This window comes from Corylus avellana, chromosome 9 (genome assembly GCF_965113065.1).
Source record: "Corylus avellana chromosome 9, dhCorAvel1.hap1.2, whole genome shotgun sequence".
NCBI classification, from domain to species: Eukaryota; Viridiplantae; Streptophyta; class Magnoliopsida; order Fagales; family Betulaceae; genus Corylus; species Corylus avellana.
In genome coordinates, this window is record NC_142498.1 from 23,222,965 (window position 1) to 23,245,371 (window position 22,407).

Below are 22,407 nucleotides of genomic sequence, written 5' to 3' on the forward strand. Positions count from 1 at the left end.
CTTCTCACCTTATTCTCCTTGAAGTAGATACTTTTATAATTCTAAAATTTTACATTACTCAAAACCAATTAGGCTTTCTATAAAGGAAAAAAGAAAAGAAAAATGTGCACGAAGTCCACACCATGGGCTTTGGCCCACGGGTTACAATGAATGGTGATGACGGCAAACAAGTACTCTGTCTCGACTCATCAGGAAAAAAGCCAAGCAAACACAGAAGACTATATAGTTTATCCAAACAAGGTTGTTGAATTTGGAGTTGTGGATAATGCTGGGAAGGAAGTTCACATCACAAAATGTAAAGATGGGTGCTTGAGAAGGATCTCCACAAGTGGATACAACAATTATTGAATTGGTGAAGAGCCATAAATAAGGGCGGACCAATTGATGTGACCACACTGAAGTGAGGGGTATTTACGTAAATTAGTCCAGAGCCACATCCTGCAACAGAATGAACCTGACTCATGAGTTAAGCTAACCGAAGAAAACAGTAACCCTAGTTAGAGGGACGATAACGTTGATAAGCCCTTTATATCCGAAATCCAAGTCACAGGATTTCATTTTCCCATTTGCAACCCAAAAAAAGACGAACAAAACAAGAAAGATCAGGGCCACTTTACTTTGCTTTCTCTTTTGAGTTCATTCGGACGGTGAAGATGGCCTCAATACCAACCCCGGGCGTCATATCCCCACCGTTGGGTTTCAGATCCGTCGCTTTGTTTCCCATGGCAATAGTGCGGACGCATGAGAAGAAGGGAGGACTGTCGGTGAAAGCGATGGCAGTGGCGAAGTTCAAAGGAACGCAGAGGAGAGAGAAGCAACTGACGGAGATGATCGAGAAGAAGGTGACGGAAGCGAAGGAGGTGTGCGAGGGGGACGCGACCTCCGACGAGTGCAGGGTGGCTTGGGACGAGGTGGAAGAGGTGAGCCAGGCCAAAGCCGATCTCAGGCTCAAGATGCAGAAACAAGATCCTCTCGAGTCCTTTTGCGAGGAGAATCCTGAGACCGACGAGTGCCGAATATATGAAGACTGACTCGTAAACTTGTACCATCCACCGTCGTCGATCCATGGCAGATGATGATCTTGTTAAGCTGCTTTTATGATTATTTACGCTGTCGTTTTGTGTATATTCACACTATTAGGCTGCTGGGGATGAGTCTAGAACCATTTGAGTATGAGATCGCTGAATAATTTGTTGAAATGTATGTAACTCTTATGTATAATAATGATTTCGTCTTTTTCTTTTGCCGGTGGTCTTGGGTTCTGATTAAAATACGCACATATTAACTAAAATGATGATCCACTAATATATATTTTCGGTCAAAATATATATATATAACGCATTTAAAGTACCATAAACTAAAGAATTCAATAGTAAATATTTAAACTGGAAAAAACTTTTTTCTGGATAAAAGGTTCTATGACCAAAAATACTGGAGGAGCCTAGAATTAATCTTCAACATGAACGCATCAGATCAAATCAATTTGCTAATCCAAACATAGGAATTGAGTGCAATCTAACAGAGAAAGAGACTAATAGATCGCAACGAATTTCATCAAAATATGCAAGGTTCCTTTAGAGCATACACTATCAACAATGTTAAAGAGAGACGTACTTCTAGCTCATGCTATTATCACACTGTTAAATATGGCAGCGAACAAAGATCACAGAGGAACAAAAGCAAATAAAAAAAAGAGGATCTCTTTAATCTTCCCCACTGTCTTCACCGGGGCCTGCTGCTTTGACATCGATAGTGAATGTGTACTCCTGGTCACAACCCAGATACGAATCGCACATGAAATAGAGCGTATACGTCTTCTTTCCAACTTCTGCAGGGGTAAATTCCAGCTTAACCTTTGATTTCCTTTGCAGGGAAACCCTCTTGATGGCAAGCAACTGGTTAGTTTTGGTATCACCAACAACAAGCCACCACCCTTCTTCTTTGGCCTTTGGGTACCTGGGAGCATCAACGTGTCCCACCTCTGTCCTTCCCTCAAGATCCCGCTCAAGAGTGACTTGCAGCATCATATCCCTCCCAGCCCTCACCCTGTCATTATCCACCACTTCATAAGTCATATCGATGTTGGGAAAACGGTTGCAAAACCTCGCTATATCCAGCAACTGTTCATCCGACATCTGCAGTAGCTCACGCCTCTCATCATCTTCCATCTCCACCAAATCGAATACGGTCTCTATATTCTTGCCAGGGTTTTCTTGACATCTTTTGGCCAACTCCTTTGTGAAGTGTGGAAGCTGTAGAAGCATAGAATCGCGCTCCCACATGCCCTGTGTCACCATTTGGCAGACTTCCATCGCAAGAAGAGCAAGGCTCAGCCACCCATTGCTCGAAATAACATCAACCATTGCCTGAAGCAATCTAGTCGCAGAAAGAAGCACTTCTCGCTGGTCTGATGATAGGTTCCCACCCACAGTTTGCCTCGCAAAGTGGGCCTGAAGAAGTGCATTTGCTTTCACATGCGGGTCCGTGCATTTGGGATTCTCAAATGAAAACCTCTGGTGATTAATCAACCTTCGCACTGCCTCTTCCTCCCCAGGTCGTATTGGAAGTTGTGCATACTCTGAAGCTGAAGCAAGGATCTCCAGAAGACCCTTCATCTTCGTTTTGGAAGTCAAAGAAGAACTGAAACGCTCTATAGTAGTGTAACTGATGTAATAATATGATGCTATCAAGCCAAGATTCGAAGGAGAGAGGTCCATATCATCCTCGACAGAAACACACTTGCTTGCTTCCAAATCACTCAATGTATTCTCTACAAGCTCTGACAAGTGATCAGAAAGGTGTCTGTGACTAACTCCCTGAAGATTGTAATAGTTGGGATTTTGTGTGAGCCTCCTGTACATAAATGTCCATGTAAGATAATCCACAGCATTTTGCTTGTTCTCAATAATTCCAGCAACAACTTCTGCATTCAAATTATCGTGTAGAAAGTGGTGCAAATGGCTTTCAACTGGGAATGCTTCATATAAGAACTTCTTGTAGTATTCTTTACGAGGAGCATGGCAAAGAATGACACATTTCCCAGAATTATCTAATAAAGGTCGACTTGCATGACCCATCATTTGCAACAGATCAGTAACAGGGTAATCAGTGTGAGAATTTTCCCGACCATCATAATATTGTGTTCCCATCACAACCACCAAGTGGGCTGATAATGACAAACCCCAACACATAGAACTGCTCATGACACAAACCTGAATCCACCCAGCCTCAAACAGCTGTGACACAACCTCTTGATCCAAATTAGTTAAGCCCTCATGCAAGTAGCCTACTCCATGACGTAAAGTGGCTTTCAACATTTCCTCGTTAATTTTTTCAATAAAAGGCTCGATTTCTTCAGGGGTCTGCAATAAAAATGGTTTCTTCGCTCCTCCGTCCACATCAGAGTATGTCATCAGATCCACAGCAGTGAGTCGGACATGCTTCCTTGTCGGAACAAAAACAAGAGCAGGCTTCTCATTCTTGGTATGTTGAACAATTGAGGTGTATGTTGGTTTCGTCATAGCTTGCATCCTCGCTTCAAAATTAGCTATGTCAACTCCCTGAATGTGTATTTCCAATGGCACAGGACGTACACCAGGAGGAAAATTGAAAAGGCCATGGGAGGTAGCACCTATCCATTCCCCAAGATCCTTTGCATTTGCAAGTGAAGTTGACAGAGCCACAATACGAATCTTGTCCTCTACTTGACTTGCAATGTATCTCATCCTGGAAACAATCACCTCCAAGATGGGACCACCTCGACCCCCAATCAAATGGAGTTCATCAACGATGAAAAGGCTAACCTGTTGAACATGTTTCCTTTGTTTCCAGCGGCGGGACAAAGCATCCCATTTCTCCGGGGTACTGATTATTATCTGACCTTTCTCAAGGAGTTTCAAATCGGTAGCTGTTTCCCCTGTTAATTCAACCACCCGCATTTTAAGACCACCCTTTCCAAACTTCTTCTCCCAGTCACGATATCGCTCCTTGGCCAGAGCTTCAAGGGGTGCAATATAAACAACACGCATGACACTCTGAGGCCCTTTTTGATGATTCCTTAAGATAGCAAACTCTGCACATATGGTCTTCCCACTCCCTGTTGGTGCAGCAACTAAAACATTGTCATCTGTGTTATACAAAACGGTGAATACCTGTGTCTGAACAGGATTAAAATGCTTAAAATCCTTATAAAGAGCTTCGTATGATGGATTCCTTAAGGCAGTCACAGGCAGTGGTTGCAAGTCCAATAGCTCCGTCGGCGGAGGATATTTTTCTGGCAGGATGAGATGCCTGAAAGAAACAGGTAAAACAGTTTGTGACCCAAGCCATCTATCTGACACAACACGGATGAAGTACTGTGGTGGCAATGGTTCATAAATTGGCACTGTGAAATTCAAAGTGTGATCCTCGTCAATATACTGCTTCTTCAGCATGAAATATTCATGATGAAGAATGTATTCACCATCATTATCCTCCACAATCACCCAAAATGGCTCCACATATCCATGAACTTTATCCTCCCACTGAAAGTCTGGTGTTATTGTCAGCTCAACCCTCAAAACAGTGCGAGTAATTGGCTGAACATGTGCTGCAAGGTTAAGTTTGGGGAATTGGTGGATGAATTTATGAAGCATCCTTCCCACCTTTGGGCCGCGAATAAGCTCCCCTATTTCCTGAGACGAAAGGTCATAATACCTTTCCCAGGCCAAATCCTTCTTCTCTAACTTCATCAAAATATCATTTGAGATTCCATTGAATTGGCGAAGGGGTGTTTGGACACTCCACATCCTCCTGTTAACCATTTTGCATAAGTTCAAAGCCTTCTCAGCCAATTGTGCCCATCCACGTTTCAAAACTATCTCAAAAAGAGCTCGCAAAAGACGTCCTGCACTCTGAACACACAGGCGGAAACAAGTGAGCGAACACAGACAAAGAACTTTTTTTTTTTTTTGGTAAGTAATGAAAAGTTTATTGAAGACACAGACAAAGAACTTGACCAAAGAACAAACAAAAGCAGACAACAAAATGAAGGAACAAAGGAATAAAGGGACAAGAAGAAGTTGAGAAGAAAAGTTGAGAGGGAGAAGAAGCAGAGAACAGAAGTAAGAGAAGAAGTAGTAGCAGAATAACGAGAGGAGAAAATTCAGGAGGAAGAAGACAAACAATCCATCTTCTTTTTTTTTTTTTAATTCATCAAAAGCTAATTACCACAATATAGACTATGCTTAAATAGCCTAGGGTAGTCGTAACATCTCCAGCTTTCACAATAAAATGTAACATAATCAAAAAGTGCCAAAAGTAAAATCTCCAGCTTTCAAGGCTAGTCGTCCTCCAATATCAGGGTCCAAAACACACATTTAATCATTGGCATGTATCTGGTGTCCTCATCACGTTCTCAATACTAATTGAACTATAAGCGAAAGGGGAAAAAAATAGAAAACAAGTAAACAAGATATTAACGAACCTGAGTTATGAACACCATGTCAGATGTTAATGAAAGGCCTTCAAGCTTCAACTGTGAAATATATGCTTGCAGCAAAACATTAATCTTGGCACTAGGCTCTTCCAAGCTTTCCTTGATGGGAATTGGAACACGATCCAAAAGCTTTGCTAGCTCCATCTTCTCATCCTGCCGCACTGTAACATACTTGAATTCTTCACTGAGTGAAAACAACCGACAAAGCTCAATATCTCCCATAGTGGGCTTCAAATGCTCATTATACGTTGAGATCGTCCCATGAGTTATATAATAGTAACTAGCAATGCGACCCAAGTCTGTGACCTGGAAATATCCACTTTTTCTATCGTACTTAACCAAATTATTTTTGTCCAATATGGTTGCAGCAGAATGGATCTGTACACACACACAAAAAACCATGAGACAACAAACCATGGAAACTAACAACAATCAATAATTTCCATAAGGGCTAAAAGAGAGACAGAACGCCATCATAATAAAACAGTTGGATCTAAAAGATATCGAGAAGTGCTACACTTCCCAAATTTTTTTCCCAAAAGTTGGTTCTCAAATAATATATCACCATCCCATGAGTTTTATTATTTTGGGAAATGTGTCACCAACTCATGGGATGGTGACACATCATTTGAAAACCAACTTTTGGAGAAAAAATTTGAAAAGTATAACATTTCTCAAAGATATATGGTCTACAAGAATGCCCCACATACCCACAGGCCACTGGTAAGATGTAGAACAGAACAAATCAACTTAGAGAACATATACTGGACCTTGCCCCAAGTATAAGATTAAAGGCATGCATTTGTATAAAGAATTTTAAGTAACACTTGTTATACTAAGCATAAACGAAATAAAAGCATCAGGAGATAGCATCAGAAACTAGAGAAAATGAGAATGACAAAAAAAGAAGCAATGTACAAAACAGAATGAAATATAAAAGCAAGAGAATTTGATTCTTACCAAATCAGCCCTCCTCTCCTCCAATGTTATATCTCTCGTGAGAACATCAGGTGCTAAACCATAAAGTGTAGGATTGCGCAACATGCGGACATACAAGTAAGTGTACCCAATCCAATTGGAGGCTTCTCTAGCATTCTGAACAGTTCCAAGAACAATTTCTGCATTCAATTGGTCAGCCAATTTGGACACAAACTGACTTTCAATAGGAAGCTGCTGATTCATTAGAGAAAGATAATATTGTAGTTCACTATGACCAGTAATGATTATGCCCTCCCCATAAGAATCATACTGGGGCCTTCCAGCACGACCCAGCATCTGCATAACATCCAGAGGACTTAGTTCGGTCCATGCACCCTTTTCTGGATTGTAAATTTGGGTCCCTTTGATGATAACAGTGTGAGCAGGCAAATTCACACCCCAAGCAAGAGTTGCAGTAGAAACCAAAACTTGCACATGCCCATCACCAAATAGCTCCTCAACAAGCTGGCGATCAGCCCTTGTCAACCCAGCATGATGAATAGCAAAACCATATGGCAGAAGGTCTTTAAGTTCATTGCTCTTGACCAGATCTGTATGAGTATGGAGAATCTCACGGCTTGCACTATCCTCTTTTAAAAATCTACCAAGAGTATCATTAGCAAGAGCAGTATCTCTTATGGCACGAGCTGTTTTGGCTGTTTCTTTCCTCGAGTGGACAAAAATAAGGATTTGATGTTTTCCTGCTACACCCAGAACCTTTTCGTAACAGACATCATTCATCAACTGGAACCTCTGCAGCGGCTTCTTTACTGTGATTCCAATATACTGTTGGGAAAGAGGTACAGGTCTGTAACTATTGTCAAAGTGGAATAATCCTTTTCCCATATTAACCCGTAAGAACAAAGCCACGTCTTCATAGTTAGGGAGTGTAGCAGACAACCCAACCAACCGAATATGCTCTTTTGTAGTTTCAATCTGCCTAACAGTTCTGGCGACAATACTTTCAAGCACAGGTCCTCTGTTATCATGAAGAAGATGAATCTCATCAATGATAAGAAGCTTCACAAGCTGTGTATAAGTACGATCACCTGACTTCCTGGTAATGATATCCCACTTCTCAGGAGTTGTGACAATAATTTGAGTTTCTTCAATTTGTTGGCGAGTAAGTGACTGGTCTCCACTAAGCTCCCTGACCTTGACATCATAATACTGCAATCGATTGGACAAATTGCCGACGACTTCAGCGACAAGAGCTTTCATAGGTGCAACATATACAATCTTATAATTACTGTGGTTGAATGAACCATCTGAATTCCTGTTCAATGCTATTTGCTGAAGTATGGTGAGCACTGCAACATTAGTTTTCCCTGCACCAGTGGGAGCACATAAGAGGATGTTGTCAGCTTTAAAAAGGGCAGTCTCATAGACTCTACTCTGTACCCTGTTCAACTCCTTCATTCCTTTGAAAGCGGGTTGTGCCCAGTCTGGCATGTCAGATATTTTTATAAGTTTCTCATTTGAATCAAGTGGTTTTGGCTTCAATGCGGGCACATGAATTTCTTCATATCCCTTGCTAGAATGCCTATAAGACCCATCAGGAAGCTCAATCTTTTTCGCTGCCACCAAACGACCACCTTGTTCAAAAGCAATACTGTCAAGATCAATCAACTGGCGCTGGCCCCAACCGCTGTCTGCATCCCTATCAACAAGCCCTCTCCTACCTCTGTCCCCATCTCCACCGCTCTCATCCTTCAATCGGCGAGCCTCTTCTCGAATACTCTTCTCCAAGTTCTTTTGCCTTTCTTTTGCACTAGCCCTAGTGGCATGCAACTGATCAACAATTGCCTCCAATTCGGGACCCAAACCCAGCATCTCCTCCTCGATCTTCTTCTTCTGTTCATCGTCTTCAGCCCTTGCTAATCGGGTACACCACACAATCTTCAGTCGATTCCTCAACAGAAACTTAATAAGGTTAAACTTATCAAATTGGAGAAGCACCAACAGCTTCGACTCGACTTCCCTGTCATCACCTTCGGCAAGTATCTTAAGAACCTCTTCTGCAAGCTTCTGGCACTGTTGCGGATCAATCTGCTTTTCAAATGCTTCAGAGATCTTCCCCTGCAGCCAATAAGCACCAATGCTCAGAGCATTAAGGCTCATACTCTCATTTGCTTCCCGCATATCATCATCGTCGTCAATCCCACCCCCCATTTGCATAGCCCCAGCACCATTGGCTTCCACCACATCATCATCCTCCTCTTCATCCTCCTGGACCATATCAAGATCACTCTCCTCATCGTCCTCCTCATTCTCCTCAAACTCGACTGCCACACCCACATCGTCGTCAAGAGCATCATCACCATTGGCAGCAGCAGGTCCAGCTGCATCACCCCCATCTTGATAGTCCGTGATAAGCCTCCCAATCGAAACCAACTGATCAAAAACAGGGTTGGGGATCGGATTTAGTAGCTTCTCAATCTCCTTCTTCTTGTCGGGGTTCTTAATTGTCTCATTCTTAAGGACGGCCAAGATCTCATCAGCGGCACCACTGACGATACTGAGGGGCTGGCCACCCAACTGTTGTTGAATGACACTCAGCATAGCCTCATACGCAGCCCTCGTCTCCTTCGTCTTCGGCTGGTATACACCTTCCTCGGATGAAGTCAAGACGCTCTCTTCTTGAAGGCGGCGCCGCTTGCTCTGGCGGCCAGGTTGGGGTTCGGCAAGCGGGTCACGTTCCTTCTTCTTCCTCTTGGCTTTCTGAAGCTTCTCGTCCAGTTCAGGGGGTTTCCCACGGAAGGCCCTATCGCCGAAGCTCTTGGGGTCGATCTTGCCCCAAAGGGACTCAGGCTCGCCGGTTGGCTCGTGGGTGTCCCGTGGGCGAGAGTCAGTGGTCAGGACCAGACTCGAGTTGGCTCTATACTCGTACTGCTTGTGTCTGGCGTGCGCTTCCGCACCACCGCCCAGATGCGCCATTTCAATCGAGATAACTCCCTCTCTCAATTCCAAATCTCAGAAAAACCCCTGCTTCAAATTCAAATTAAGAACAACCTCAGCCTCTAACTCTAGGGTTCAAACTTTGTAGTAAACAGGAAATGACTGAATCTAAATAGAAGAGCAGACAATAAACCCTAGCTTTCTTGAACAACAATAACTTGGTACATAAACCCTGAACCCTAATCTCATACAATCACAAGATAAAGGAGGAAACACTTACCCTTGCTATTGTTGGGGTTATCCGCGGGAGGCCTTCCTCTTCGACTGTGAGATGTTAGGGAAAAAGGACTGAGATGCGCAAAATAAATATAAAAAGCGTGAGCGTGAGGTTGCTGCTAGGCCTACATAGCGGCAACCGACCTTAAGGGACATGTGGGCTACGGGCTATGGGCTTCATAGGAACTATATACACAAACCCGCTAATTGGGCCCGAAGAGGTTGAACCTATATACCTTCACGGGAGCCCAATCCAAGCCCATAGGAAAAATTTTAGATCCTGCCGGCAGGCGGCGGCTGCTGGGTTCAAGAAGGAACAATTTGTAGGGCTACGTGGCAGAAGATCAACAGTTAATCTATAGCTGGTGATCTAACGCATGTGCCTCTTGTAATGGACCGGGCTTAGTGGCAGTTAAGTGAGCTGGGCAGCTGTTAATACAGTTGGGTTGTTTGTATAAAGAGAGGGAGGCCTGCGATATTGGGCTCCACATTCAGAACCTTTTTGTCAATAAAATGTTAACGAAGAAGGACCTCCACGCAAATCGCAGAGCTTAAACACCATGGCTCTGCTTCTGTCGTATTCGATAAATCCATCATCTTCTTCTTCGTCTTCATGTTTCTTTGGATGCCAGAATGTCGTAAAGGACTTGGTCCCAAAACCTCGAACCCACCTCACTGCCAAGTCTCGTTCACTCTGCAGGGCTTCATGGCAAGAGGTCCGTCCGAACCATTTCATCTTCGCTTGGGTTTCTTGAAAATATACTCACACTTTACTTTGTGCTCTTTGGATGAAGCTTGCGGGAGTTTTAATATTCTCCGCGATTCCTTTCACTGCTGTGAAAGCCATTGCTAATAGCCCACTCGGAGAGTCGCTTCAAAGGAGAATGAAGCAGACCAAGAAGTTCGCGGTTGAAAATTCATCCAAGTTCAAGGCCTTGGCAGAGAAGGCAAGAAAAGAGAGGTAATTCCGGGTAAGCGTTTTTCAGTATCCGAATGGAAATGGGGCTATGTGGAGTTTCTTTAAAATTCATGCAGGACAACCAGATGACACCGCTCGAGCGGCGGTCCACCAGGGGCAGGGAGATCCGCTTGATGGTGCTTGATAGACTGCTCAAGCGGGTCCCTTGCAATCAGACGCACATGGAAAGATTTCTCGGATTAGCAACGATCCCAATTCGATTTTCTCTTCTATTCTGGCTTAATTCTAGCATTATTAGTTTCTATCCTATTCTACATTTTCCGTCTTATGCAATATTTTCTTGCCTTTTAGGAGTTGTAACCAATGTTATTTGAATTGAATGGATGTACAGAAGTTCGCATTTTTGGAGATAATAAGATTTTAAGTTTCTCTCTTCAGTTTTCTTTGGCTTCTGCTATGTGAAAAATGCTCAATGAAAAGACAAAGCAGTCTTTGGATGAATATTGATCCTATTTATTTGTTTATTCAACATGCAATTTAAAAAAGCTAGCTATGGCATTGCTAGTTGTTGATGCAAATTAGAGTGGGAACTTGTTTCCCACGCTGCCTCCATGCGAACTTTAATATTTGTGGATTAGCAATGTTGTAGTCTTTGCATTGATACTCGTGAAAGCAAGAGTTTATGCATCGTTAAAGTACCATTGAATGCTCTGAAACCTCATGAAGTTTAGTTATAAAGAACAATCTTATTAACCATGTCTTATCAAAGGCATGATAGTAGTATTTGTTGTATTCTTTGGGTTGTAGAGAACCCTCTATAGGATTTGTCTATTAATACCTTAACACTTATGTGCCACTTCTACACATGCATTGATGCAATTATGTGAATGACCTGTGTTTGGATCATATTGCCATTATACCAAGGTGGCAGATATGCAGGTATACCTGAATGCATGACATATTTAAATACTTATCTGCATGGCCCGCATTATTTTTGCTTGTAAATTATCATGGGTATATTATTCACTTTATACTATATTCTCTGAGGTTATAGTGTATGGTATGGAGAAGAGCGCCCACGCTGGCTTGGTCCACTTCCATATGACTATCCTGCATATTTAAATGGTGAACTACCTGGAGATTACGGCTTTGATGTTGCAGGTCTGAGCAAGGATCCTGCAGCTTTCCAGAAGTACTTTAAGTATGTTGTAATTGTTACTTTTGGCCATTGCTGCCTCAATAATGTGTGTTTAGAAAAATAATCTTCTAAAGTAAATTGATACTTCCATAGATCATATTGCACTATATTTCCTCTCAAATGTTGGCATTTGGATTCAAAATGTCAAAGTTTCTCCTGCTGCTTCCTTACAATTTCAATATGGATTCAATAGGTCAACCTTTTGAACTTTGGAATAAGATTGGGGTGATGGGTCTGCGTAGTCAGAAGAGGGGCTCTGGAACTGTGTTATGTGAACATTACCTACCCAACTATCTGACTAAACCAATCAACCATTAAATATAATGTTGGCTCCCCTCCGCTTGAGATTTAGAAGGTAAAGGGATTAGGGAAAGTGGCTCTATCGACAAAAAAGAAGAGTAGACCCCTTAGAACCTGGCAATGAAATGATTTTTTATTATCTCTTGGAGTCAATACTTTGTAAATGTTTTACCAACGCTTTTGGATATTACTCCCCATGCTATTTACCCAACTCTATGAAGATGCAAGGGTGATTTATTTCGTAGTGTTTTGCTATGTTTAATATGACTATAAGTCGGATCAATAGAAGAAAAAAAAAACTGTTATGTGTTCCTTTGCATGTGAGAAGCACATGACTTTTTAATAGAGCTATTAAAAAGTCATATGCTTCTCATATGCAAAGAGATACTTCAATACATGCCAGTTTTATTGGCTTCCGTTGGGTTGAGAATGTCTATTAAGACTTGCATAGTACGTAAATGTGCTGGTTTTGTGATTTATTTGCCAAATGATGAATTTAATCTATATCCAGCTTTGAGATACTGCATGCTCGCTGGGCTATGCTTGCATCGCTAGGTGCTCTGGTTCCCGAAGTATTAGACATATTAGGAGCCTTTCACTTTGTTGAGCCTGTCTGGTGGCGAGTTGGCTATTCAAAGCTTAAGGTAATCTTCTGCCCCGTTGCATATACCATCCTGTAGAGATATTTTTCTAGTTGTTTCCTCGCTGGTTGATTTTCTTCCTAGGAATTTATGTTCTACATTGTCCACTAGTCTGCATTCAACTATGAAGTAGATATCCTTCGACCATGGCATACTTAATTTGCTTAAAGAGATCAAGACTAATCTTACGAGTTCATATGTCAATCTATGGCTATAAACGGCTCTTTGATGACCCAATTGCTCGTCTGCCTGAGACTATGGATTCTTTTCAGCCATTTATCGAGGCCTGTTGGAACCCTTTTCAAAAGAAATGTTGAGGAGGGTGGAGAGGTTCATGATTTGCAAAGCAATTATTCCATTTACTTGATTGATATATGGTTGTTTATCAGTGCTCGGATAATAATATAGAAGTCTTCAGCGTGCTAGTTTCTGTTATGTCTAATCAAGTTACTCCTCTGATACTAATGTTTAGGTTATCAATAGTTGGAATTTCTAAATGTCCATCTTGTTATATGACTGGTGTGAACTGGTTGGACAAAGATTTTTGCGGGCTTTTATGTCGCGCTTGTTTGTTGGAGCAAAATTTTGGATTTCACTCGGATATTTCCTCATCTTGTTCTGTTATCAACTGTTCTGGGCTCAGCCATATGATGAATATAAGCTGATCAAACTTGTGGGAATGTTACCTTAAATAAGCAATGTTGCTGATTTTTTTTTCTACACTTCTACAATTTCACCAGGGAGATACTCTCGACTATCTTGGCATCCCAGGACTCCACTTAGCTGGAAGCCAAGGAGTGATCGTCATTGCCATTTGCCAAGTACTCCTGATGGTAACAACTCTATGCAGCTTTCTTTTCCCTTTGTCCTCTCATAAGACTATGGCCAATCTTATCCTCCATAATCGTGCATTCTACTTTATGCCCATGTAAGGAGTTTGCTATTAGCAATTCCATAGTTTTAACTGGGTAAAACTTGATCAAGCTCAAATTCAACTAACCTAATCAAGCTTGGATCTTGATGGGTTCTCTGAGCTGGAGCTTCCTCCATAGCCTCACCCTGTTGTTCATGAGCCTTGTACAAAAGGATAATTTCTTTTCATGTTGTCATTGCAGCAGAAACTAAAAGTATTCTTAAATATTCCTTGTCCTACTGCTGATGTCTATATTCTTTCTCAATCTGTCGTATGAAGGTTGAAAGTAAATGAATACTGCAACTTATAGTATTAGTAGGTTCTAAAACTTGTGTTTTTTTTTTTTTTTGCATAAATAGGTTGGACCCGAATATGCAAGATTTTGTGGGATCGAGGCATTGGAGCCTCTTGGAATTTACCTGCCAGGTGATATCAATTATCCAGGAGGAGCACTATTTGATCCCTTGAACCTCTCCAAAGACCCTGTAGCTTTTGAGGAGCTGAAGGTGAAAGAAATAAAAAATGGGCGGTTGGCGATGGTTGCATGGTTAGGCTTTTACACGCAAGCAGCTTTGACTGGCAAGGGTCCTGTAGAGAACCTTCTTGAGCACATCTCAGATCCTTTCCATAATAACCTGCTTACCCTCCTCAAATCCATGTAAAAATATCTTTTTAAATGCGTCCTCTACTCCTATTCGAAAGCTTTGTTCCATGCAAATTGCAAGGTCATGTAAATAACACACTCAGTTTTTCTTGCTTCACAAAATTATGACTGGAGTGTAGAAGTAACCTTCGTTTCCTCCCTCCACTGAAGATCTCTCCTCTCTTTGTGATGGAACCTTAAGACCTTCTCTTATAAAAGAAGGGTACGACCTAAGATCTTGTATTTTGCCTTGACTAGAAAAAGGAAGAGATTGGAACGCATCCCAGAACAAGTCACAAGTGAAATGTGCTCTAATCTCAACGGGTCTAATTTTAACTAGAATTGGACTCAAGCCAAATTTGTTATTAAATCACTCTTTCAGTTAGATTTATTAATGGTGAGCAATGAGTCAATGACAAGTAAGCTGACAATCATGTCATATTCAATCAAATTTTGACACATGTACATATGTTTTAGTTAGTACCATCACGTCATTTTAAAAATGTAAAATAAAATAAAAAATAAAAATAAAATAGAGGGAATGAGAGAGAGAGAGGGGGATGGTTCAACTATACTCAATAGCCTTTGAAGTGATTTTGTTGTCTCTAACTTGGCCTTTGAAGTGATTGAACAAGCTTCAAACTCCAAAGGGAGTGGTCAAACCACCAATAAGGGGGTGGGCTTTGGGGTTAGATAGGATGGTTCGGAAACCCCACCAACATGGGCTAAGTCAGGAGTAACTAAATTAACTTAGAAGTTACAGGGATAGTCTTTAAGGGTGGTTTATTGTCTTCAAACAACGGCCTCTCTCTCTCTCTCTCTCTCTCTATTTCTCCATCTTTTCTTTTTCTATTTTTCATTTATCTTTTTCTTTTTCTTTTTTATTTCTTTTGATGTGACATTTTTAAAATAATGTAGTGGTAGGGACTCAAAACACATACATGTATAAAACAAAACAAAACAAAAAAAAAAAAAAAAAAAATGTTGGATATGATGTGCTTATTCAGCTTATATGTTATTGCTCACCTTTAAAAAATTTAATAGATGAAATGATTTGATAACTATGCATATCTTAAGTAATATTTGGAAGCATTATAAACCTTAAGTACATCTCCAACACATTGTAAACCCCACTATTTCTAAAATTTAGCTAATAAAATCCCAAAACTCCACTCCTAACAACAAATTATTTATAAATTCTTCAAACCAACACTTTGCTACAGTGATTACCCATATCTGAAGAAAGAATGTAGTTTTCCTTATTGGTTTGTTTAATCGTTTTTCTCTGCCCCCTCTCTCTATCTCTGTCTTTCCTTCCTTCATCTTTGTCTCTCACCACGAAACACCTCAATTTCCATTGAGCCACTCGTCTTTAAGGAAACCACATTGATGATGGAGCGCCATACTTATCTTTTAATGATAAACATGGACGAAGAAAGCAAAAAACAAACAAATAAATGAAATATGTATGTTTGTTTGAGGTGGTAGAGACAATTGGGCTATGTCTTGTCCTCCTTATATATACATTGCACCGTGTTCTTTCGAAGGTCCAATTTGAAGCCTGAGCCCTATAAAGTTAAAAACATCTTTAGAATAATGGAATATTCGGTCGAATCATTTTAAAGCGTCACTAGCGATAAGAAAGCGGACAGCCTAACCATTATCCTTTGAAAAACAAGATTAGACTCCTTATTTTAGAAAAAATGCACATGTTGTAGAGAGATTTAATCCATTTATGTGGCCGGGGATTAATGTCCATGTGGCTTCATGTGGGGAGCAAGCTTAACTAGCTACTTGCTTCTTCTTCTTCTTTTAATAATTAATAAAAACAACTAAATATGTTGCGTATCCGCTTTGTTTTGTTGTACAGTGATATGTGACGACTAAAACGATACAAGTGGAAGGAAGAGGCGGTGCTTCAGATCTAACCCTGAAAGAGATCGACTAATTATAAATTTCATTTTTTATTCATATTATAAGCTGAAAAATATTAAGAAAAGTGAAGAGTTTTTCTAGCATTTTCCTTAAGCAAATTAAATAGCTCTAATTTTTGTTGTTGAGAGGTACGTACTATGTCCCTCAAAATCACGAATTATCAAAATAACATCTTAACAAAGTCGGATACAATAAAAGACACCATCAACCTGTGATTAAAGTAACCAAGAGCCCTTAATTGATAAACCGCTACACCTTTTACCCTAAATTAAATGGCTCCAAAAATTGAAATTCATATCTTTTAGCAAATTTGCACACGCAACATTAAAAGAAAAATATATCTTATCCGTAGTTTTTTGGATTTCAATCGGGTGCAATGACGGATATATATATAGATATTTTGGTATGATACAGAGAACTAATTGGACCCGATCTCTGTGTCCTAATCTGGTATGCATATATAAAGTGATGATGCTCAGTGTGTGAAGTGGATGTAGAAATAAAATCCAGGAGTGATGGACACCGACGTTGGTCCCGCCCCGGCCGGTGGTGCTTTCCAAGAACATCATGTGGTCTCTATGGAATCATTATGCGTCTCAATCGTCCTATTGAGGTCATGGCTATAAAACATGCTTTCCTGGGTCCATTCTGGATGCAAAGTGTTCCAACCAAATCATTGGCTAAGCAAAAAAAATAAAAAAAATAAAATAAAATAAAAGGTTAGAACCCCAAAAATCAAGTAAAGCCATTACCGATTGGTCCAGGTCAATGGCCACGCTCAGGATTCCATGGTCCCGAGTTTTACCTCGGATTTTATGTTATAAACTTAGAAACAGAACATATGCCTGTTTTCTTATGGGTTCTCGAATTGTCAGTACTGAATAGTCTCCCACATTCATATGGATATGTTCCAAATATATTAAAATCTCATGTTATAATAAGTCAGAGAACAAAGTAATTTAGAATGATATCATATAATAATGATAAGATGGAATAAAATTTGTAATTCAAACTTTGAGGAGCTATAGCAATTACATCAAATGGCATCACATTTCAGTAGAAATATCCTCTAGAAGTACTAAAAGCTGTTAAAGCTCTATAAACCTTCCGTTAAGTATTTGCTCAAATCTTGACTTACGGTTACATTTGTTGAATATCTTTGATCCTTAGGTAAAAACATTTCCAACAAAGAAATAAAACAACACACAATAATAATAAAAGAAATTATTGTTTCTTCTTTTTCATTATCACTCATCACATTTAAACCTTTTGTATATAGTTTATTACCATAAGGGCATTTTTAACTTTAAGAATTGCTACACTTACAAAGGATTTTTACAAAAAAAAATCCTTACAAACACATGTGAAAAGGAAAATGACAACAAAAAAAAAAAAAAAAAAAAAAAAGGAGGAATGCTAGTCTTACAAACAAATTTTACAGAAAAAGTTTTTACAAGCTGATGTGACACAACATTATTAGATATAAGATAAGTTCAAATTTTGAAAAACCTAATCATATTGTGCCACATAAGTTTGTAAAAAAAATTTTGTAAAATTTGTTTATAAGCCTAACACTCCTCAAAAAAATATGCTTGTTTTTTTTTGGGCCTTTTTTGTCCTTCTTCTTGCCACATGTGTTTGTAAGGATTTTTTGTAAAAATCCTTTGTAGGTGTAGCAATTCTCTTTTAACTTTACTACGATTTCTTACCATAAAAGCTTGATATTTTGTATTTGCTTTGTGGTCCATATCTCTTGTCACCTGTTTTAAGCAAAGTACGAGCGGTTAATGTCAGAAGGCATGCAATAGGAACACGCAACTATCCTTGCAATGTGCTATCACAAGATTGAATTGTCAACAATTAGAAACCTTATCACATACCACAGCCACTTTGACAAAGTTTTTTTTTTTTTTTTTTTTTTTTTTGACTCTCATTGATTTGAGACAACCCTAAACAACCCTCTTCTTTTTGGGCAACAACCATAATCATCCTCGAGCTTATCCAAAAGGCATTTGAGTTCTTGGCAAATAAGGCCAAAAAATGGCATGCCCACAAATCCTTTATATAAGTGATTATTTACACTCAACAACCATTACTACATTTGACTTTGTGAAGATATATAAAACATACATTAAGGAGCCATCTTCTGTGTGCTTTAGCTGTCATAAAGGTGGGGGGAAAAAAAGAAGAAGAAGATGCCTAGTGTTGTGTAGCTAATGAACTAAATTGACATCCATTAAATGGGTACACGCCACTTTGCATGACAGCTAGCTGGCATAAGGTGTCGTGATTGGACCCCCCACTCCTCACCTGTTATTAGGAAGCTGCCATAAGATAATATGAATTCAAGTTTTCATTTCAATAATATCTCTACAAATACTTATAAGGTACTTAGCTAACAAGGGATCTCCAACACTTGACACGTAGGGGAATGTAAAAAGTGAAAACCACAAACTTTAACTTAGGAGGCACGTGTGTTTTGTTTTTTCAAATCATTGCTGGCATTATAATTCCAGTCGTGCATGGTACTTGTGGGGAACTTAGATCCCATCATGGAATATGTTTTTTTCCATGCCCAAATTGAGATTGCAAATTTACAATTAACGAGGGTCATCAATGCAAAGGAAGATCACACCAATTAAAACTACCGACAGATGGAACGTAATCATTTCATAGTTAAAAACTTAAAATTAAATTGGAAAAAATATAGTCTTGTGTAATAATTAAAAAACACACGACTAAAATGATTTAAGCAACCTTGCATATTACGTGATTACTATATCAATATTTTATGTCAATTTTGTTAGCTTAATTTTAATAAAGTGATGGAGATGCAACAATGATAAAAATTGAGAAGGTCAGACTCACGTACATCACTTACCAAAAATAATAGAGACTATATATATATATATATATATATAAAAACAAAAATTAGAATCACAAAAATATACAAGGAATGCTACCGACACTCTTATTTCACTAGCTCTTCTCTTTTCTCTTACATGACACTCCTAAAAAAATAAAAAAAATTGTCCTCTCATCTCCTAGTTCTCACCACCTGCAGCCATCAGATTAGAGAGATTTGATGAGTTGGGAGTGGTGTGACTGTATATCGATTAGTATCCCCAACAATAGCTAGGGAATTGCCCAAGGATTTTTTTTGCTAATTTGAACTGTTAGATTTCATCAAACGGCCACCAACATGCCATGTGTCCCAGCAATAATAAAATATTATTTAAATTTTTAAAAATAAATATAAAATAAAATTATAAAATAATAAATTTTAAAAACAAAACATATGGGATGGTCGGGGGTGGCTAGCCACCCCAATGTTTTATTTTTGTAATTTTAATATTTTAATATTTTATTTTACATTTTCTTTTAAAAAAATAAATAATTTTTTATTATTTATCTTGAGTGGGACACGTGTCGAGCTGGTGGCCGTTGGATAGCATTGGATGGCTAGGATTTGAAGAAAACTTGATGGGCAATTGCCATAGTTGGGGATTCTGATCCGACTATATATCCTAAAGAGTTTAGTGAATCACTCCCTATGAAAGGGGCTAGACAATTTTTTTGAACTAGCTAATAGCCTAATAGTGTCATGTCAATAGGGTAGGAGAGAGTATAAGAGCATTCCCAACAGTTTCCTTGTCATTTTTTCTATATTTAAGGATTGAAATTACTTTTTACTTTCTTATGTCAAAATACACATCAATAGCTTCCCTTAATCATTTTCTATATTATTAAAATATTTATTTTTTTAATTATATTATATATATGAGAGGAGAGATGAGAGATAATCATTTTTTTATTTTAATAATCATAAGGATTGCAATAGTGGAACCCAAAACATTGAGTTCCACTATACTAGTCATAATATTTATGATTCATTTAGAGAGTCTGCTATGAAATATTTTTTGCAAATTTTTAGACATATTCCTTAAATTTAGGTAACAAACTCCCTATATAAAGAAGTTTGTTGGGAATGCAAGGGTGTGAATGAAATAAGAGTTTCTCTAGCAATTTTTAAAAATATATTGTACATAGAAATTACTTGTGTTTGCCCTGTAGTACTTTGACTGTAAAAGCCCGTGATAAAAAAAAAAAAAAGAATAGATCAAGGCTTTATAGAGTGAGTAGCGACTATTCTTAGGATGAGATAGTCAAAGGCAGGTAAAGGTCATTTTTTTATTTGGCAAGTAGCTAAGGTCACCTTGCCTTCTATATTCTATTCTACTGGTTCTTCTCTATTTCAATCCGGATCCGGAACATCTGGTAAGGAGTGTCGGCAATCCTTTTGCACTAAATATATATATTTGTTTCTAGAGAATAGACTTTTCTTCTAAATTGGATCGAGTTTAATTCAACTTGTAAAATTTGTGTGTTTTTTAACTTGTAAAATTTTTTTTTTTTTTTTTTAGTAGTATCTAGAAATACTTTTTTTTTGTTTTTTTTTTAATTCACATGTTTAAAAAACACATGATAATTTTGCATGTTTAAAAAACCGCGTCGTTTTTGGGGCCATCGTTGAAAGGAAAGGCTGTTTGTTTTGGATTTAAGGACCCGCTCTCTGTCACGATGTTTGTCAATCAAATTAAATGAAATTAAAATGTTGTAATCCCGATGCTCCACAACGTTTCGCTTCATTGTATCTGTATGACGTGTTCCTAAAGGGCTCCATCTTTCTATTTCACGCGTTTGGGAAACTTTGATAATGGCCCCCACATTTGGTTGGATTTAGCATTTAGGCCCTCCTAAGTCCTAAGCGTCTTTATAGTCTCTAGAACAATGTTGACCTTTCAATCATGACCTTCTAGTTCCATTCTCACATGCTTAAGCCCGTGCCGCCGTGCGGATTGATTGCAAACCATCAACTTATAAAATAAATTATAGGTCATTGGGAATTTGAGAAAAATATCTCATGTCGTTTCGTTATTTACATATCATTCATGCATGGCTTTTGTTTGATTCCACATGTAAACTTCAACAAGACAAAAGGAAGTTTAGGACTCTAGTGTCGGCCCATAGGAATATACATCAATTTGTTCTTATATCAAATACTTTTTTTTTTAAAAAAAAAAAAACGCCTATATATAATTTTGTGTGCAAAAACCTTAGAGAATTTGCTTTACACGTAAAACCATTTGTTTATATCATTACATCGGATACAAATTCCTTACCAATCAATTTGTAGGAAATTCTTATAAATTAGTTTTTAAAAGCGACATGTATCATTTAAACTATTAAAAAACATGCGAGAAGCATACGCTATTAAAAAAATATGTATTTTTCATATTCTGAAATAGGCTTTGTGAAAAGAAATTACAACATGTGGTTGAATCTAAGTTAGTCATTAAAAAAAAAAAAAAAAAAAATTAACACCCTCAAATCATATGTTGACATGTGTCACCGAATTATAAAAGAGTTATAGGTCTATTATTTTTCTTTGTAACATGAATGATGAGGTTAAGTAATTCTATTAATCACCACTCATTTCTGAATGCCTATATGGTGGGGTCCTCTCAATCAAAAAACTAATCTTTATGCATCAAATATTATGTGGACCACACCGCACACACATTGGAAATTGATGGTGATGTATAGCATTACTTGATGATGTTATTAGTCTTAAATTTGTAGCATTATTAGTTTCGATATCCTATTATAGAAGGGAAATGTTATGTTGCACATTTATCCCAACGTGCACGGTCCAGTAGTCATTGGATTTTTTTTATCCCATATCTTTATTCATTTTTTTTTATCTCTATGCTGATATGACATGAATAGTAGTCATTGTATTAGTTTTTTTTTTTATTATTATTTTTAAATAATGCTAAAAATCGCATTTTAATTCCATAATTATTACATAATGCTAATATAGCAATCCCAACCATTATATTAGTCATTGTTAAAATATATATAAGGATTACTTGGATGGCCAAGTCAGTATTGTAAAATAATTATGGGATAAAAAAGTAATATATAACATTATTTTTTTAAAAAAATAAGTAATATTATACACCACACATTTATCCTACTTTTATCATATTATGTTGACATACATAGTCTACTAGCATTTGGATCAATTCTTATTATAACCTATAACTGCTATATGGGGTGTACAAACATTGTGGTTAGCAATTATTGTCTTAAACCGTAATCGCCTTAGGTGATTATCATATTTTCGTAATTGTAACCGCTCTGCCTTAGGTAGATAATGGTTTTAA

General features: G+C 38.4%; 3 protein-coding genes across 4 annotated transcripts; 2 read left to right on the top strand and 1 right to left on the bottom strand.

Moving 5' to 3' along the window:
* Nucleotides 1-535: 535 nt before the first annotated feature.
* CP12-3 (CP12 domain-containing protein 3) lies at nt 536-1,243 on the top strand. The gene has a single exon (XM_059604074.2). It carries the CDS (start codon nt 654-656, stop codon nt 1,029-1,031), a length of 378 nt encoding a protein of 125 aa, XP_059460057.2. The 5' UTR covers nt 536-653; the 3' UTR covers nt 1,032-1,243.
* Nucleotides 1,244-1,523: 280 nt separating this feature from the next.
* On the bottom strand, nt 1,524-9,724 carry EMB1507 (U5 small nuclear ribonucleoprotein helicase). 2 transcript variants are annotated; one of them, XM_059604076.2, is made up of 4 exons: nt 9,633-9,724; nt 6,437-9,442; nt 5,465-5,854; nt 1,524-4,892 (listed from the first exon to the last, which is right to left on the bottom strand). In XM_059604076.2, exons 2-4 carry the CDS (start codon nt 9,389-9,391, stop codon nt 1,704-1,706), a joined length of 6,534 nt encoding a protein of 2,177 aa, XP_059460059.2. In that variant the 5' UTR covers nt 9,392-9,442; nt 9,633-9,724; the 3' UTR covers nt 1,524-1,703. The 2 variants fall into 2 exon arrangements, with proteins under 2 accessions (XP_059460059.2, XP_059460058.2); XM_059604075.2 differs by having other exon boundaries at nt 6,437-9,439; nt 9,633-9,723.
* Nucleotides 9,725-10,132: 408 nt separating this feature from the next.
* Nucleotides 10,133-14,407, top strand: LOC132190607 (Chlorophyll A-B binding family protein). Its single transcript, XM_059605642.2, has 6 exons — nt 10,133-10,344; nt 10,423-10,589; nt 11,602-11,748; nt 12,557-12,689; nt 13,427-13,519; nt 13,959-14,407. The coding sequence occupies exons 1-6, from the start codon at nt 10,189-10,191 to the stop codon at nt 14,259-14,261; spliced, it is 999 nt and encodes a 332-aa protein (XP_059461625.2). The 5' UTR covers nt 10,133-10,188; the 3' UTR covers nt 14,262-14,407.
* The last annotated feature ends 8,000 nt before the right edge of the window (nt 14,408-22,407 follow it).

Excerpts from the sequence above, each read along its gene's own strand:
- EMB1507 (XM_059604076.2), bottom strand. The coding sequence starts at position 9,391 with ATGGCGCATCTGGGCGGTGGTGCGGAAGCGCACGCCAGACACAAGCAG. Across the intron at positions 5,855-6,436 it reads AGGAGAGGAGGGCTGATTTG|ATCCATTCTGCTGCAACCAT; the intron begins GTAAGAATCAAA and ends GTGTGTGTACAG. Across the intron at positions 4,893-5,464 it reads ACATGGTGTTCATAACTCAG|AGTGCAGGACGTCTTTTGCG; the intron begins GTTCGTTAATAT and ends CTGTGTGTTCAG.
- CP12-3 (XM_059604074.2), top strand. The coding sequence starts at position 654 with ATGGCCTCAATACCAACCCCGGGCGTCATATCCCCACCGTTGGGTTTC.
- LOC132190607 (XM_059605642.2), top strand. The coding sequence starts at position 10,189 with ATGGCTCTGCTTCTGTCGTATTCGATAAATCCATCATCTTCTTCTTCG. Across the intron at positions 10,345-10,422 it reads GCAGGGCTTCATGGCAAGAG|CTTGCGGGAGTTTTAATATT; the intron begins GTCCGTCCGAAC and ends CTTTGGATGAAG. Across the intron at positions 12,690-13,426 it reads TTGGCTATTCAAAGCTTAAG|GGAGATACTCTCGACTATCT; the intron begins GTAATCTTCTGC and ends CAATTTCACCAG.